The sequence below is a fragment of the Rattus rattus genome, chromosome 8 (genome assembly GCF_011064425.1).
Source record: "Rattus rattus isolate New Zealand chromosome 8, Rrattus_CSIRO_v1, whole genome shotgun sequence".
Classification (NCBI taxonomy): Eukaryota; Metazoa; Chordata; class Mammalia; order Rodentia; family Muridae; genus Rattus; species Rattus rattus.
This window is the reverse complement of record NC_046161.1, coordinates 72618616-72632560: the sequence shown is the minus strand read 5'-3', so window position 1 is coordinate 72632560 and position 13945 is coordinate 72618616. Positions and strand designations below refer to the sequence as shown.

The 13945-nt window shown below is 44.6% G+C and overlaps 1 protein-coding gene across 1 annotated transcript; it reads left to right on the top strand.

Annotated features, from left to right (window-relative positions):
- Positions 1–3050: 3050 nt before the first annotated feature.
- On the top strand, positions 3051–13459 carry Cgas (cyclic GMP-AMP synthase). Its single transcript, XM_032909844.1, has 5 exons — positions 3051–3780; positions 9176–9395; positions 10920–11162; positions 11929–12031; positions 12869–13459. The coding sequence occupies exons 1-5, from the start codon at positions 3190–3192 to the stop codon at positions 13209–13211; spliced, it is 1500 nt and encodes a 499-aa protein (XP_032765735.1). The 5' UTR covers positions 3051–3189; the 3' UTR covers positions 13212–13459.
- Positions 13460–13945: the final 486 nt, after the last annotated feature.

Below are 13945 nucleotides of genomic sequence, written 5' to 3'. Positions count from 1 at the left end.
GAATTTAGGTCAGGTCATAGTGAGTTCCTGGACAGTCAGGGTTCTGTATAGAGATCTTGTCTCAGACAAAAAGTAAAAGCAAGCCCCCAAAATATAATTTTTTTTAAAAAAAGTCCTCCACACTGTATCCAGTATTGGTTTGTTTGTCATAGTAGTTGTTTTGATTTAGATGAGAGAGAGTGAGAGTGAGAGTGAGAGTGAGAGAGAGGAGAGAGAGAGAGAGAAAGAGAGAGAGGGAGAGACAGAGAGAGAGAGAGAGCGCACTGAGCAGGGGTATGTATGCCTTGGCGAACAGGTGGGAAACAGACAACTTTTGGGGAGCCAGTGATCCCCTTCTACCTGGTTTTGAAGCAGGGCTTCCTTATTATTTCTCTGGATGTTCTGTGCACTCTAGGAGAGCTGGCTAGGGAAGGCCAATTCTCCAGTCTCTGCCTCCCATCTTGCAGTCAGAGGGCTAAGATTTAGCAGTATGTACCACAAAAGCCAGTCTTTTATGTGGGTTCTAGGAATCAAAAATAGGTGTCATGAGTGCATTGCCATCTCAAGAAACCATCTTCCCAACTTCTACTGTATTTTTGAGATATCTTACTTTGCAGCCCAGAGTGAACTGGAACTCAACAGCAATCCTTCTGCCTCAGCCTGCTGAGTGCTGGCATTTCAGATTTATGCCACCATGTTTGACCTGGATTTTTTTTTCCCTTTGAGATGTATTCTTTCTATGTACAGCAAACTAGACTTGAATTCTCCATCACCCGGCTTCAGTTACCTAAGTGGGGGGATTGCAGGTGTGCAGACTATGTCCAGAACAGAAATGAACACTTACGATTTAACCATAAATAATGAACTTGGTTTAGATGAGCGGTCATGTTTCACAAACATAGGACATTTTTTCTCTTTTTAAAAAAGATTTATTTAATGTATATGAGTACACTGTCACTGTCTTCAGACACACCAAAAGAGACCTCTTTACAGATGGTTGTGAGCTACCGTGTGGTTGCTGGAATTTGAACTCAGCACCTCTGGAAGAGCAGTCAGTGCTCTTAACTGCTGAGCCGTCTCTCCAGCCCAGGACATCATCAGATATTTACTAGCAGTTCTTTCCCAACTCCTTCTTGCTCTGTTCTTGCCCTCTCAGCCTGAAATTTATATATATATATATATATATATATATATATATATATCTTGAACTCATAAGGATCTGCCTCCTAAGTGTAGGAACCAAAGTAGTTTGTCTTTCTCCCCGACTCTTAACAGGTTTTACTAGATAGCCAAGGCTGGCATTGAACTCATGATCCTCCTGTATCAGCCTTCAAAGTGTTTATATTACAGTTATAGCCTAGCCTAGCTAATACTACTTAATATTTTAAGCCGATAGCTTAAACCATTGATTAAACAATCAAAGACTCAGCCAGGCAGTGGTGTCTCATGCCTGTAATCTCAGTACTCAGGAGGCAGAGAGGCAGAGAGGCAGAGAGGCAGAGAGGCAGAGAGGCAGAGAGGCAGAGAGGCAGAGAGGCAGAGAGGCAGAGCAGAGGCAGGTGGATCCCTGGCAGGTGGAGGCCTGGTCCACAGAGTGAATTCCAGGACAATCAGGGCCACACAAAGAAACCCTGTATCACACCCCCCCATAAGAATCATAAATCCAATTGAAACTACCTGTGAGAATCCTTCCCACCTACATTTGAAGACTAGGCATTAATCCGTCCACATATATATTCAGTGCAGAATCTTCCCTTTTCAAGGAAGACATTACTTATAGAACCAGAATGTTCAGTTGTAGCTTAAGGACAGATAATAAAGACAATAGAAACCGAGTTTCTATTGTGAAAGTCTACAAAACCCTTATGTGGAAGGTAGTCTGTTGCTCTTGTACCAGGGTCCCCAGGATGGACCTCAGATGTATTGCTGTTTGAGACAGGATCTCACTCTCTTACCCAGGTTTGTACTTCTGGGCTCGAAGATGCTCTGCCTAAGCCTCCAGAGTAGCTGGAACCATGGACCTATGCTGCCACAGGTGATGCTAAGAGTTGGTTAACCAGAAAGACTCACATTAAAAGAATTGCAATTACATTTCCAGTTACAGTATGGTTGTTGCAGTGAACTTTGCTCCTTTCAAAATCATTGTTAAAATTTCATTCTCCCTGGATGCTCATGCCTATTCCTTACCCTCTTGCACTGTTTTCTTCTTTCTTCTTTCTAGTTATTCTTCTTCCTTCTCCTCTTCCTCTTCTTTTTCTGAAACAGGGTTTCTCTGTGTAGCCCCGGCTGTCCTAGAACTAGCTCTGTAGACCTCCAACTTAACTGCCTCTGCCTCCGCTGGGACTAATGGTGAGTGCTACCACACTGGCAAGGCATTGCAAGTCTCCTTTAAACGAGAGGTCTCCTGTTTAAAGTATATTTCTGCAAAGGAGGAAGTGTTTCCATCCCCAGGCATGTCTACTTGCCATTCAAAAGTGAATGCTCAGAAGGCAAATTCCCATTTGGGGAACTCAAATGCAGACATTGATGGGAAGGAGGTAAGAGTTGCAGGGGCAACAGGAAGGCAGCACACTGATTAGTGTCTTTTTATCCAGGCCACCTGTATCCTGTGGCATATGGTGCGCGCGCGCGCGGAATCTCAGCACTTCAAAGTAGGATGGCTTCCACTGTTGCCGCCCAAGAAACTCACATAAGCACTTTAAACGCGTTCTTTAAGATCCCGTGTCCTTTTTAGAAAGATGAGTTGAAATACTAATTCCAAGCAGTCAATCTAACCTGTAAAGGTTCAGTGAATTTCTGTTTCTCATTAACAAGGACGGCAAATTTTCACTTAAAGTTTACATTAAAACACGTTTTTTTAATGAACTACTAATGTGCTAGAGACAGTAGTGTACTGAAATACTTGGTGGTAGGTCGGCAAATTTGGCCGTCTAAACCTCTGCTAGTGTTTTCCGCGTCTTTGCGGTAAAGGAGGGGGCGGGTGGTTTCCCAGTCGGTGGCTCAGCTGATCTCCACTGGTGAAAAAGTTCGCATCTCTTGGACCGCCTCTTCCTGGCGCTGATTCCTGCGCCGGCTGGTGGCGCTTACAGACAGGCTACGTTCCCGCCACATTTTTAAGTTTCGTTTCCAGCGGTCACTGAGAGTTCCCCTTCCCGCGGCCTTTCTCCGAAGTCGATTATACTTTCTGGCAGCGAAGGAAGAACGGCAGATATGGAAGATCCGCGTAGAAGGACGACGGCGCCGCGCGCTAAGAAGCCGTCTGCGAAGCGCGCCCCGACGCGGCCCAGCGGAACCGGGGCCACCGTGTCCCGCGCGGGAAGCTGCGGCCCGCAAAGAGGGGCGCGATCGCGACGGGTGGAGCGAGACGGGGACACCACGGAGAAGCCACACACCCCAGCGCTCCGAGTGCGTCCCGGAAGGGCCGCTGAGCGCACCAAGGATGCACAGCCCTTGGCCACGGACGCGGCTGGAGCCTCCGAGAGGCCCGCGGTCCGGGAGCCCCAGCGGCAAGTCATCCTCGATCCTGAGCCGCCCGCTGTGCAGGAGCCCCAGGCGCCGACTGTCGCAAGAGGACCTGTCCGCAGAAGGGGCGCACGCTCCATCCGGCAAGGGTCCAGGAAGGAGCCAGACAAGCTAAAGAAGGTGCTGGACAAATTGAGATTGAAACGCAAAGAAATCTCGGCGGCGGCCGAGACGGTGAATAAAGTCGTGGATCAACTGCTGCGCAGAATGCAGAGACGGGAGTCCGAGTTCAAAGGCGTGGAGCAGCTGAACACCGGCAGCTACTATGAACATGTGAAGGTGAGCGGCCAAGACCTGTTGCTGGAGGGGCTCCGGCCCTACTCCTCACCTCCTACCTGCCTGCTCAGCTGTTTGGGGTTCCCCACACTCTTAGGCTCCTCCTAAGGAGGACTTTTTTTTTTTTTTTTTTTTTTTTAATTCATCCAGTTAGCCCACAGCAGCCAATATTGACAGCTAGTTAGTTTCTCTTAACACTCTGCTTTGGAGGAATTCTGGACTTCCTCCCGAGGAGCAGTAGAGAGGATAGGGGACCTTAAAGCAGTCACAGTGGTCCGCGCGCTCAGCGTGGATGATGACTATTATGGCTGAATGGATGGAGTCGCCTTTCTTTTCTTTTCTTTTTTTTTTTTTTTTTTTTTTTTTTTTTTTTTTTCCGGAGCTGGGGACCGAACCCAGGGCCTTGCGCTTCCTAGGCGCCTCTACCACTGAGCTAAATCCCCAACCCCTGGAGTCACCTTTCTTAATCCTTCCCCAATTATACCCTCTAGATTGAATCTAACCCATCCCAGAGAACCTGGAATGCTTGCAATTAGGGCAGAATTGTATACAACTAGCTGGGAGAGCTGGCTGAGTATTCAAGTGAAGGTCCCGTGGCATTCTCATACCTTCTGAGTGAACATCAGTTAACAAGCCTAGCTTTAATGCTCTTTGGAGAGCGAGGCCCAGCTGAATTCCTGAAGGGGGTGGTAACAATTCTCCGCCGGTGAAATGAGTCGATTCAAGCCAAATTAAAGTACATTAAGGCAGTTTTATTAGAAAGCTGCTCTTGGGCAGGGTCGCTGGTCCTAAGGAACAAAGGCCAGGGAAGTCACCATAGGGAGAAGACAGAGGGGAAGGGGAAGAGAAAGAGAGAAAGAGTTGCCCATGTAGGGAGCAGAGAACAGGCAGAGAGGCAGAGAGGAGGAGAGAAAGAAGAAGGGAAGAGAGGGAGGAAGAGGGAGGTTGTGGGGGATCGAGAGGAGAGGACGGGAGGGAAGAGGAGGGGAAGAGAAGAGAGGAGAAGAAAGGCGAAGAGAGGAGAGAGCACAAAAATCTCCACATTTAAATAGGGAAGAGCTTCCGGGGGAGGGGAAGCCCAGCCCCTTGACTGGAAAGTTCAGGGCAGAGAGTGGAGTATGTCAGCCATGCCCTGTAACAGGTAGAGACTGAGGGATGCTGGGAGAACCTGAAGGCCAGGTTGGCTTTGGTTACATATGCACCTGGATCTGACACCCCAGCCTTTTGTTGATAATAGATGAATAAGGGGTCTGGTCATTGTCTATGACTACTTCCTGCTGACATTGGGGTGCCATTCTTGGGGAAGGAGTCCAAAACAGGAATGTTGGCCAAGTCTGGGAAGGGCAGGTTGTTTTACTTGCTGTCCAGGTTGTGGGACTATCTGGGGCTAGCCACTTTCAGGAAGCTATAACAGATATGTTAGGGGCAGAAGATAAATTTATGGAGTTTAGGGAGAAAAAATATTTCTTGGATGTACATTTGGAACTTTTAGATCCGTGGTCTTGGTAATTGAGGGTGGGGCTCCCAGGACCAGGGAAGGGGAATAGATCCCACCTCAGGAATAGACAGGCGGGGAGGAAAACAGGCTGTTGGTTGGCAGTACTTATCTGGAGTCAGTTTGACTGTGAGAAGTGGATTCTAGTGGATGCCCTGAAGCTTCTAAGTATCTTTTTAAGTTAAAAAAAAGAGATACATTTTAGAAGTGTTAGTATTACCTCTGTTTCAGGTTAAAGCCCTGAACTTTGAAGTCTCACCACAAGGGTAGCACGTGGAAGGGAAGAGATCTGAAGCATTTTCCTTCCTCCCATGTTCCTTAACTCACTTTCGTTAGCATTCAAGGTTCTCACGACTTCCGACCTTCATAACTTATGTTTACCAACCTCAAAACACCTTCCTGTTTCCTCAAACACTTTCTTAGAAGCTTTCCTATCTTCAGACCTTATATAAACTGTAAACTCTTTTTCTGTTGAAAGTCACCATGAGACACTGGGAACAGTCACTGTAAAGTGAGTTTCTTTTGATAAAGAAATAGTAAAAAGTTATTTCTTTCACTAGTCTAGTCTTCAAAGCCCCCAGAGATCTGAGAAGGATAAATTTCACCCAAGTAAGCAGGAAGTATAATCCAAATGGCCTATGTAGCAATTAAAATGACAGAGACTAGTCTAAAGTCCACCACCTAAACAATTGTCCCAGGCTCCTGTGGTCTCCATGGCAACTCATGCACAGACAGTCTTTGGCTATTTGGCCCAAAATATGAGAGGCTTCTCTGTGGAGGAGGAACATGGGAAAGACCGACCTCATATTGTCTTAGGCAACATGGGCCAATTAATTCTCCTGTGTCCTATTTGTCCACAGTTCAGGCTGGGCCCCAGCCTAGGCAAGGCAATGTGGCAGTCTTTCCCTGTGATTAGTGTAGTACAATCCAGGTGGAGTCCTTTGTCAGTGTGCCAGTATCTTCTTGGAGACCTTCGGAGTGGTCATTGCTAGGATTTAAGAGTCTTTGTCTGTCATGGTAAGTTTAAGCATTTTTTTAAAAAAAAAAGATTTACACTGTCCTCTGACATACCAGAAGACATCAGATCCTATTACAGATGGTTGTGGGAATTGAACTCAGGACCTCTGGAAGAGCAGTCAGTGTTCTAAACCACTGAGCCATCTCTCGAGCCCCCAATCAGTGTTCTTAACTGCCGAGCCATCTCCCCAGCACTGAGTTTAAGCATCTTAAATGCCATATCCGGCAGGACTCTGGAGTGTCTGAGGACCATCTGTCTATTTAAAGAATATTCGAATAGACAAACCTTGCTTGTTTCTAGTTACTCGTCCTAGGTTTAACCTTAAAAACATGTACAGGTGGATAAATAAGGTTTGAGGGCTAGGACTGACCAAGCGTTTCTGAGTTCAACAGTCTTTGTTTTTAGCTATCTGCTCTAAACTGTACCTGTAGCATTAAATTTTAAAACGCCTTTTTTTTTCTTTTCTTTTTTTCGGAGCTGGGGACCGAACCCAGGGCCTTGCGCTTGCTAGGCAAGTGCTCTACCACTGAGCTAAATCCCCGACCCCTTAAAACCCCTTTTTAAGAGTAAAGGCATTATCACAGTTTTCAGAAGACAAAAACTAAGTTCTAACAAGTGTAAACAATTTAAGATCTCCAAAATTAATACCAAGTAGGTTACTATTGTTAGAGGGTTTGGCTGTCAGGTAGGACTGAGGGATGCTGGGAGAAGCTGGTGGTCACTTCAGGATGTTAACTATGCACCTCAGCCCATTGTCCTGGGTCTGAATCTCAATAGGTGGCAGTGTGGCTCGGAGGCTGATACTGTACAATAGTGAAGATTGCAAGAAATCAATCAAAAGCTAGTGGTTTCACTCAAGTGATCTGGTAGCTCATCCCAGAAGGGAGGCAGAGGCAGGTGAATCTCTGTGAGTTCAAGGCAGGACAGCTAGGGCTACATAGAGTCACTGTCTCAAACCGAAACAAATAAAAGAACGAACCACAACAATTTGCAACATGAATGGATTGTAAAAACAAGCTAGTGCACATAGCCACTGCAATACGTCAAGAAAAAGAAACCGATGAGTAAGATTGGCAAAGGGGCAAAGACCTATTCTGCACAGACGACATAATTATGTATAAGCTATTAAAATGACCAGCGAGCTAGCAAGATTACTAGACACAAAACCAATAGACTAAAACCAACTGTTTAAATGTGCCAGCAAGAGAGGTGCAAATGAGGTACAGATGGGGTAAAGTACAAATGATGGAGTAGAGACCAAGTAGAGGGAGGAGAGATGGCGCAGAGGTTAAGGGCACTGGCTGCTCTTCCAGAGGACCAGGTTTCGGGTCCCAGCAACCACATGGTAGTTCAAAACCATCTGTAACTCCCATTCCCTGGGATCCGAGACTTTCTTCTGGTTTGCACAGGCACTAGGCACATACATGGTGCAAAGGCATTCGTGTAGGCAAAGCACTCGTATCAATAAGATAAATAAGTAATGTTTAGAAAACACAGCACAGGGGGCTGGAGAGGTGGCTCAGTGGTTAAGAGCACTGACTGCTCTTTCAGAGGTCCTGAGTTCAATTCTCAGCAACCACATGGTGGCTCACAACCATCTGTAATGGGATCTGGTGCCCTTTTCTGGTGTGTCTGAAGACAGCAACAGTGTACTTAAAAAGCACAGTTCAAACTAATGAATGCTTCTTTACTATTTTATTTTATGTCAGTGTCCAAGGCTGGCCTCTAACTTACTGTGTAGCCCAGGATGATCCTTCTGACTTTACTTCTCTAGAGCTGGTATTATACTGTTATTCAAACCAGTTTATACAGTTCTGGGCATTGAACCCAGGGCTTCATTCACGCTAAGCAAAATAGTCTACCAAAATGAGCTCTCTTCCTAGCTCTCTGTAGTATTTAATATAGGAAAAGTATTTACTGTCAGTGCTAGATGATTGTTGAAAACATGAAAAAGGATTTTTATTGTTGTTTTGTTTTTAGACAGGACTTTACTATGTAGCCCAGGCTGACTCCTCAAACTTGTGATTCTCTTACCCCAGTCTTCCAAGGGCTGGGATTACAGGTAAATGTTGCCATGCTAGCCTCAAAACACGTTTCTGTGACCACTCTGGCAGGCATGTGTATTTTGTGCTATAAAAAGTAAAATCACAAGGTTTTTAATTTTATTGAAACCTTTTGGGTGACTGTTTTTGATTTTTGAGGTAGAGTCTCACTATGAAGCCATGGGTCAAAGAAATTCACTAAGTAGACCTGGCTGCCCTCAACTCACAGAGCTCTCCCTGTTTCTACCTCCAGAATGCTGGAATTAACCCCTCTTCCCAGGATTTTGATATATAAATTATGCCAGAAAAAATAAGCAGTCTAAGACTAGGGTTCTTTTTGTGGAAGGATTTTACTTTATTTAAAAAATATTTACTTATATGTTGTTTATGTATATGTGTGAGTTACAGGCACCCTATGTACAGGAACCTGTGCAGGCCAGAAGAGGATGTCATGTCACTTGGCAATGTCACTTGGCACTTTAGTTACAGGTGGCTGTGAGCTGTCTGCTTGGGTGCTGGAAACCAAATTCGAGTTTTAGCCTGGCTTGGGTTGTCGTGAAATTCCAGGCCAGCCTGGGCTACAGAGTAAGACCCTGTTTTAAAACAAACAAAACATACATGATTGGCTTTAAAAAAGAAAAGTTGAGGGGCTCTGCAAGCTGAAACCTGTAATGTGGTACGTAGCAACAGGGATGTCCTGCTCTCAGGTGCTGTGACCCTGTTCCAAAAAGGAAGATATATTGGGGATCTTGCTTTTCATTGTGGAGTGTCAAGTGAAAATTTCAAGGGGGAAAAAAAGCAATCATTTGGAAATATTTCAATGTTATTTTTACTATTCTTTAGATTTCTGCTCCTAATGAATTTGATGTTATGTTTAAACTGGAAGTCCCCAGAATCGAGCTAGAAGAATATTACGAAACTGGTGCTTTCTATCGTGTGAAGTTCAAGAGAATTCCACGAGGAAATCCTCTGAGTCATTTTTTAGAAGGGGAAGTATTATCAGCTACCAAGGTGCTGTCAAAGTTTAGGGAAATCATTAAAGAAGAAGTGAAAGAGATCAAAGGTGAGATTGGCAGGTTTGAACCTTGAAGATCTGATGCTGCCTTACTGCTCAGATTCACTCCTCTGCTGATTTCCTCTGACCTCCCCCCAATATCTCTCCATATCTCTCCCCAGCTTCTCTGTCACCCCTTCTGAGGGCGCTCCCAGAAATCTTTCCTTGGAGCAGTCTACTGCCACCACCCAAAGCTTCCTGAACTGACCACACTACCTGTCCTGGGGCTGTGTCCACATGGGCATCTACAGCTCCTGCTATCTGTCTGTCCATCCATCCATCCATCCATCCATCCATCCATCCATCCATCCATCCATCCATCTTTTGAAGCAGGATATCACTATGTAACTGTAACCCTGGCTGCCCTATGTACTGGTTATTATGTAGACCAGGCTGGCCTTGAACTTAACAGAAATCTGCCTGTATCTGCCTCCTGAATGCTGACATTAAAAGCACCCCCAGCAAGCTCATGCTAAATTTCATTTTGGTTCAGTGTTTTCTCAACATCAACCATTTTATAGGACGATCTGGTGGAGTCAGGGCTAAAGTATCCTTTCCCTCCTCACAGGCTTAGTGCCTTTCCCAGTTCTGTTGATTTGAGATGATTTGTGTGGCTGTTAAATTAGAGGTGGAGTATCATTTATTTTCTATTTTTTGGGGTGACAGTAGGGGTCGAACTCACGATCTTGTGCAATATTGGGCCGGCACTGCCCCCTGAGATCCTATTTGAACTCTGTAATTGCTCTCTCTTCTACTGTTTCTTGGTACTCACTGCCGCTATGCTGGACTGTGGCTACTCTCATTCCTGCTGCTATGTGGCAACGTTTGCTGGCTTTTCTCCAAAGTACCATTTAAAATTCTAAATGAAAATGTGGTTACAACACTCCTGTAATGACAATTTTTGAATTTTGGGTTCTTTAAAAAAAAACAACACAGAGATAAGAATGTGTTTTGTTTTAGTCCCAGGTATGGAGGAGATACGGAGCTTCTTAGGACTGTCCGAAGCAGCTTACTCTAATTTGCCTCATACTCTAACAGAGATATGGTTTTGCCAGCTACAGATAGTTTCTGCGATTGTGTGACATTTGGGATTCTGGGAGCTTTTCAGAGGGTATATAAATGCCAGAGTCCCATAGGAGTGGTTGTTGGTTGTTCAAGGGGGTCGGTTGTGGTTTGTTAGTAGTTGTGCTCAAAGGAGAAGCAAAAGGAAATTAGATCATGGCGCTTACTCCCCCCCAACGATAGGAGGTGAAATTGGGGGGGGGGATAAAGGGTGGGAAAAAGAACCCACAAACTAGCAAAGACCAGTTACATAGTCCCAAACCCGAAGTCTTTAGGAATGCTTTCACAGGTTGTTGATAGACTCCTGACAGCTTTTCCAGATAGTATCTTGGTTACATGGGCATAGGTCTATACTGCAGCTAAGGTTAATTAGGGCTAAGGGTATAGAATTTTAAGTTATGGTTCTGTTGCTTTCTCGTACTTCCAGAGAAAATGAACCAACTCTTTCTTTGCTTCAATGTGTGTGAACAGATACAGATGTCACCGTGGAGGAGGAAAAACCAGGAAGCCCTGCTGTAACCCTTCTCATCAGGAACCCTGAAGAAATATCTGTGGATATAATCCTGGCTTTGGAATCGAAAGGCAGCTGGCCTATTAGTACCAAAGGAGGACTACCTATTCAAGACTGGCTCGGCACAAAAGTGAGGACCAATCTAAGACGAGAGCCGTTTTATCTTGTACCCAAGAACGCAAAAGATGGAAATCATTTTCAAGGTTAGTTAAATGTAAAGATTGCTGGAAAGGGTGTAGAAGGCTCGTTAGTGTCCTCTGCAAAGACAGGAAAAGATGAACACAGAGTGTGCTGGCATTTTCAGAGCTGTCAGGCTAAACAGACCGCAAAATGAGTGCAGCCAGCTCAGCTGTCCTACTCGAGAAGGCTGCAGGCAGGAGCAACAGGGTTTCAGGTCACCTCTGCTCCATAATGAGTTTCAGGCCAAGCTGGGTGACCCGAGACCCTGTCTCAAAATAACCCCAAGCCCTAGCAACAATCATCTCTTCACTTTAATGGCTACAAGTCACTGTATCTAACGTTTGTTTCTTTGTGAGTGAAGACAGTGCTGCCAGTCCACTGTGGTTCAGCATCTCGGAGCTTCCCCTCGACCAGCTGTGTGATCCTGTGCTACTTTTGAAGTCTCTTGTGTAGTCTCTCATCTGTGCACATCAAAGTTCCTTGAAAGATTGTGGAGAAGTTACACCACTGGAGAAACAAAGTATAGCAACATTAATTTAGCACAACATAAGAGATAATATGTCTGCTCTTTGCTAAGTACATGAAGTTCCTCTCTCTGTATTTCCCCCATTTGTGCCTACTTTTGCTAATATTTACTGTAGTAATTGTCTATCCATTCACTTCTTTTGATCCGTCCTTAAAGTATTTCAGGATGATATTTTAGCATAGGATCTAGACTTAGGTGTCATGCTTGTTTACGTGTGGCTGTTTTTAGTAAGACAGCTTTCTGTTTTTCTTTCTGAAATTAAGGAGAGACATGGCGCCTCTCCTTCTCTCACACTGAAAAATACATTTTGAATAATCATGGGATAGGAAAAACATGTTGTGAATCTTCTGGAGCAAAATGTTGCAGGTAACGTCCTTATTATTATTATTTTTTTTAATGGCAAACTATCTATCTAACATTTAATGCTTTCTTGGCATTATAACTCAGGTCTGAGGATGATTTTTGTTGGGCTGGGTTGGGAGAAGGGTGGTGTTGGGATGATTTTGGTTAGAGAGCAAGAGGGAAGGAGAGGGGAGGAAGGGGAGGAGAAGCAGAGGAGGAATACATCCTGGGAGCTCCCTGTATAGCCCAGGCGGGTCTTGAACTCACTCTGTAGCCAATGAGTTCACCTTGAACTCATTGTGATCTTCCAGCCTCAGCCCGCCAAGCGCTGGGATTGTAGGTATGCATACTATACCTGGCTGATTGAGTATATTATTGTCATAAAAGGTGAAGAGACCAAAGAATGACTCTTATTGGATAGTAGAGGCTATTATGGGATGGAATAGCTGTGTTGCCATTAGGAACTGACCAGCTAAACTTTAAATACACTAAGTGGGTAATTTTTCTTGTTAGAATATCCACCATTGTGTGCTATCAAGCATGGTAGCACACACTGTAGTCCCAGCACTTGAGAGGCAGAGGAGAGTTAGGAGCCAAAGGCCAGCCTCTGCTACATGACAAGTTTATGGCCAACCTGAGCTAATGAGACCCTGTCTTTTAAAAAGTTGGAAATAAAGAAGAAAGTATGTTTTAAAAACAAAAAAAGACAGACAAGGTGGCACGTGTCTTTAATTCCAGCACTTGTACTTGGGAACCAGACAGGTGGGCGTCTTATGTCCCAGGAAAGCCAGGGTTACATGAACATCAAAGGAGGCAGGTTGTAAATTAGTACAAATTAGTATCTTCTTTTTTACTTAACAGGAAAGAATGTTTAAAATTAATGAAATACCTTTTGGAACAGTTGAAAAGAGAGTTTCAAGAGCTAGATGCATTCTGTTCTTACCACGTGAAAACTGCCATCTTTCATATGTGGACCAAGGACCCACAGGACAGCCAGTGGGACCCCAGGAACCTAAGCACCTGCTTTGATAAGTTTTTGACATTCTTCCTGGAGTGCCTCAGGACAGAGAAACTGGACCACTATTTTATTCCAAAGTTTAATCTGTTTTCTCAAGAGCTAATTGACAAAAAAAGTAAAGAATTTCTGTCAGAGAAAATCGAATATGAAAGAAACAATGGATTTCCAATTTTCAACAAGCTTTGAAACTATGTATTTGTGTATACATTATACTGTGTTTTGTGGGTGTTTAGGTCAGAGGTTGATGCCAGCTGTCTTCTTCAGTCTTATTCACTTTTGGGTGTGGGGTAGAAAGAGTGGTGATTTCAAGACATCATTTCTCTGTATAGTCCTGGCTGTCTTGTAACTCCCTCTGTACACCAGGCTGGTCTTAAACAAAGAGATCTGCCTGCCTCTGCCACTGGAATGCTGCGATTAAAGGCGAGTGCTGCGCTAGCTGGCACACTTCACTTTTTTGAGAGAGGGTCAGCCTCTGAGCTCATGGAGGTGTCCGGGCTGATCAGCCAAGTGAGCTCCTGGGATCCACCTGTCTCTGTTTCCCCAACCCTGGGGCGATAGATGAACATGACCTACACAGCTTTCACATGGTTGCTAGAGATCTGAACTCAAGTAAGACCTCATGCTTGCACAACAAGTACTATTGTGACTGAGCCATCTTCCTGCCCTGGGATTGTCTTTTGAAATGGAATTGGGTTAAAGTGACTTAAGTCCATTGTGGTGGTATATGTTTGCAGTTTTGGTACTTGGGAAGTTTTCTTTTTCTTTTTCTTTTTTAACATGGACGGTTTTTGTTATATGAAAACATCCAAAGCACAAACACACATGCCCCACTCTCAGGGAGCGTAAGAATCCTAGATTCTCCTTTTCTCTCAAGTATTTATATCCCAGTTACAAAAATGGAGCTGTAAAGGATGTATAAA

Coding starts and splice junctions, on each gene's coding strand:
- Cgas (XM_032909844.1), top strand. CDS start 3,190: ATGGAAGATCCGCGTAGAAGGACGACGGCGCCGCGCGCTAAGAAGCCG. Junction 9,396..10,919: donor AGAAGTGAAAGAGATCAAAG/GTGAGATTGGCA, acceptor GTGTGTGAACAG/ATACAGATGTCACCGTGGAG. Junction 12,032..12,868: donor TCTGGAGCAAAATGTTGCAG/GTAACGTCCTTA, acceptor TTTACTTAACAG/GAAAGAATGTTTAAAATTAA.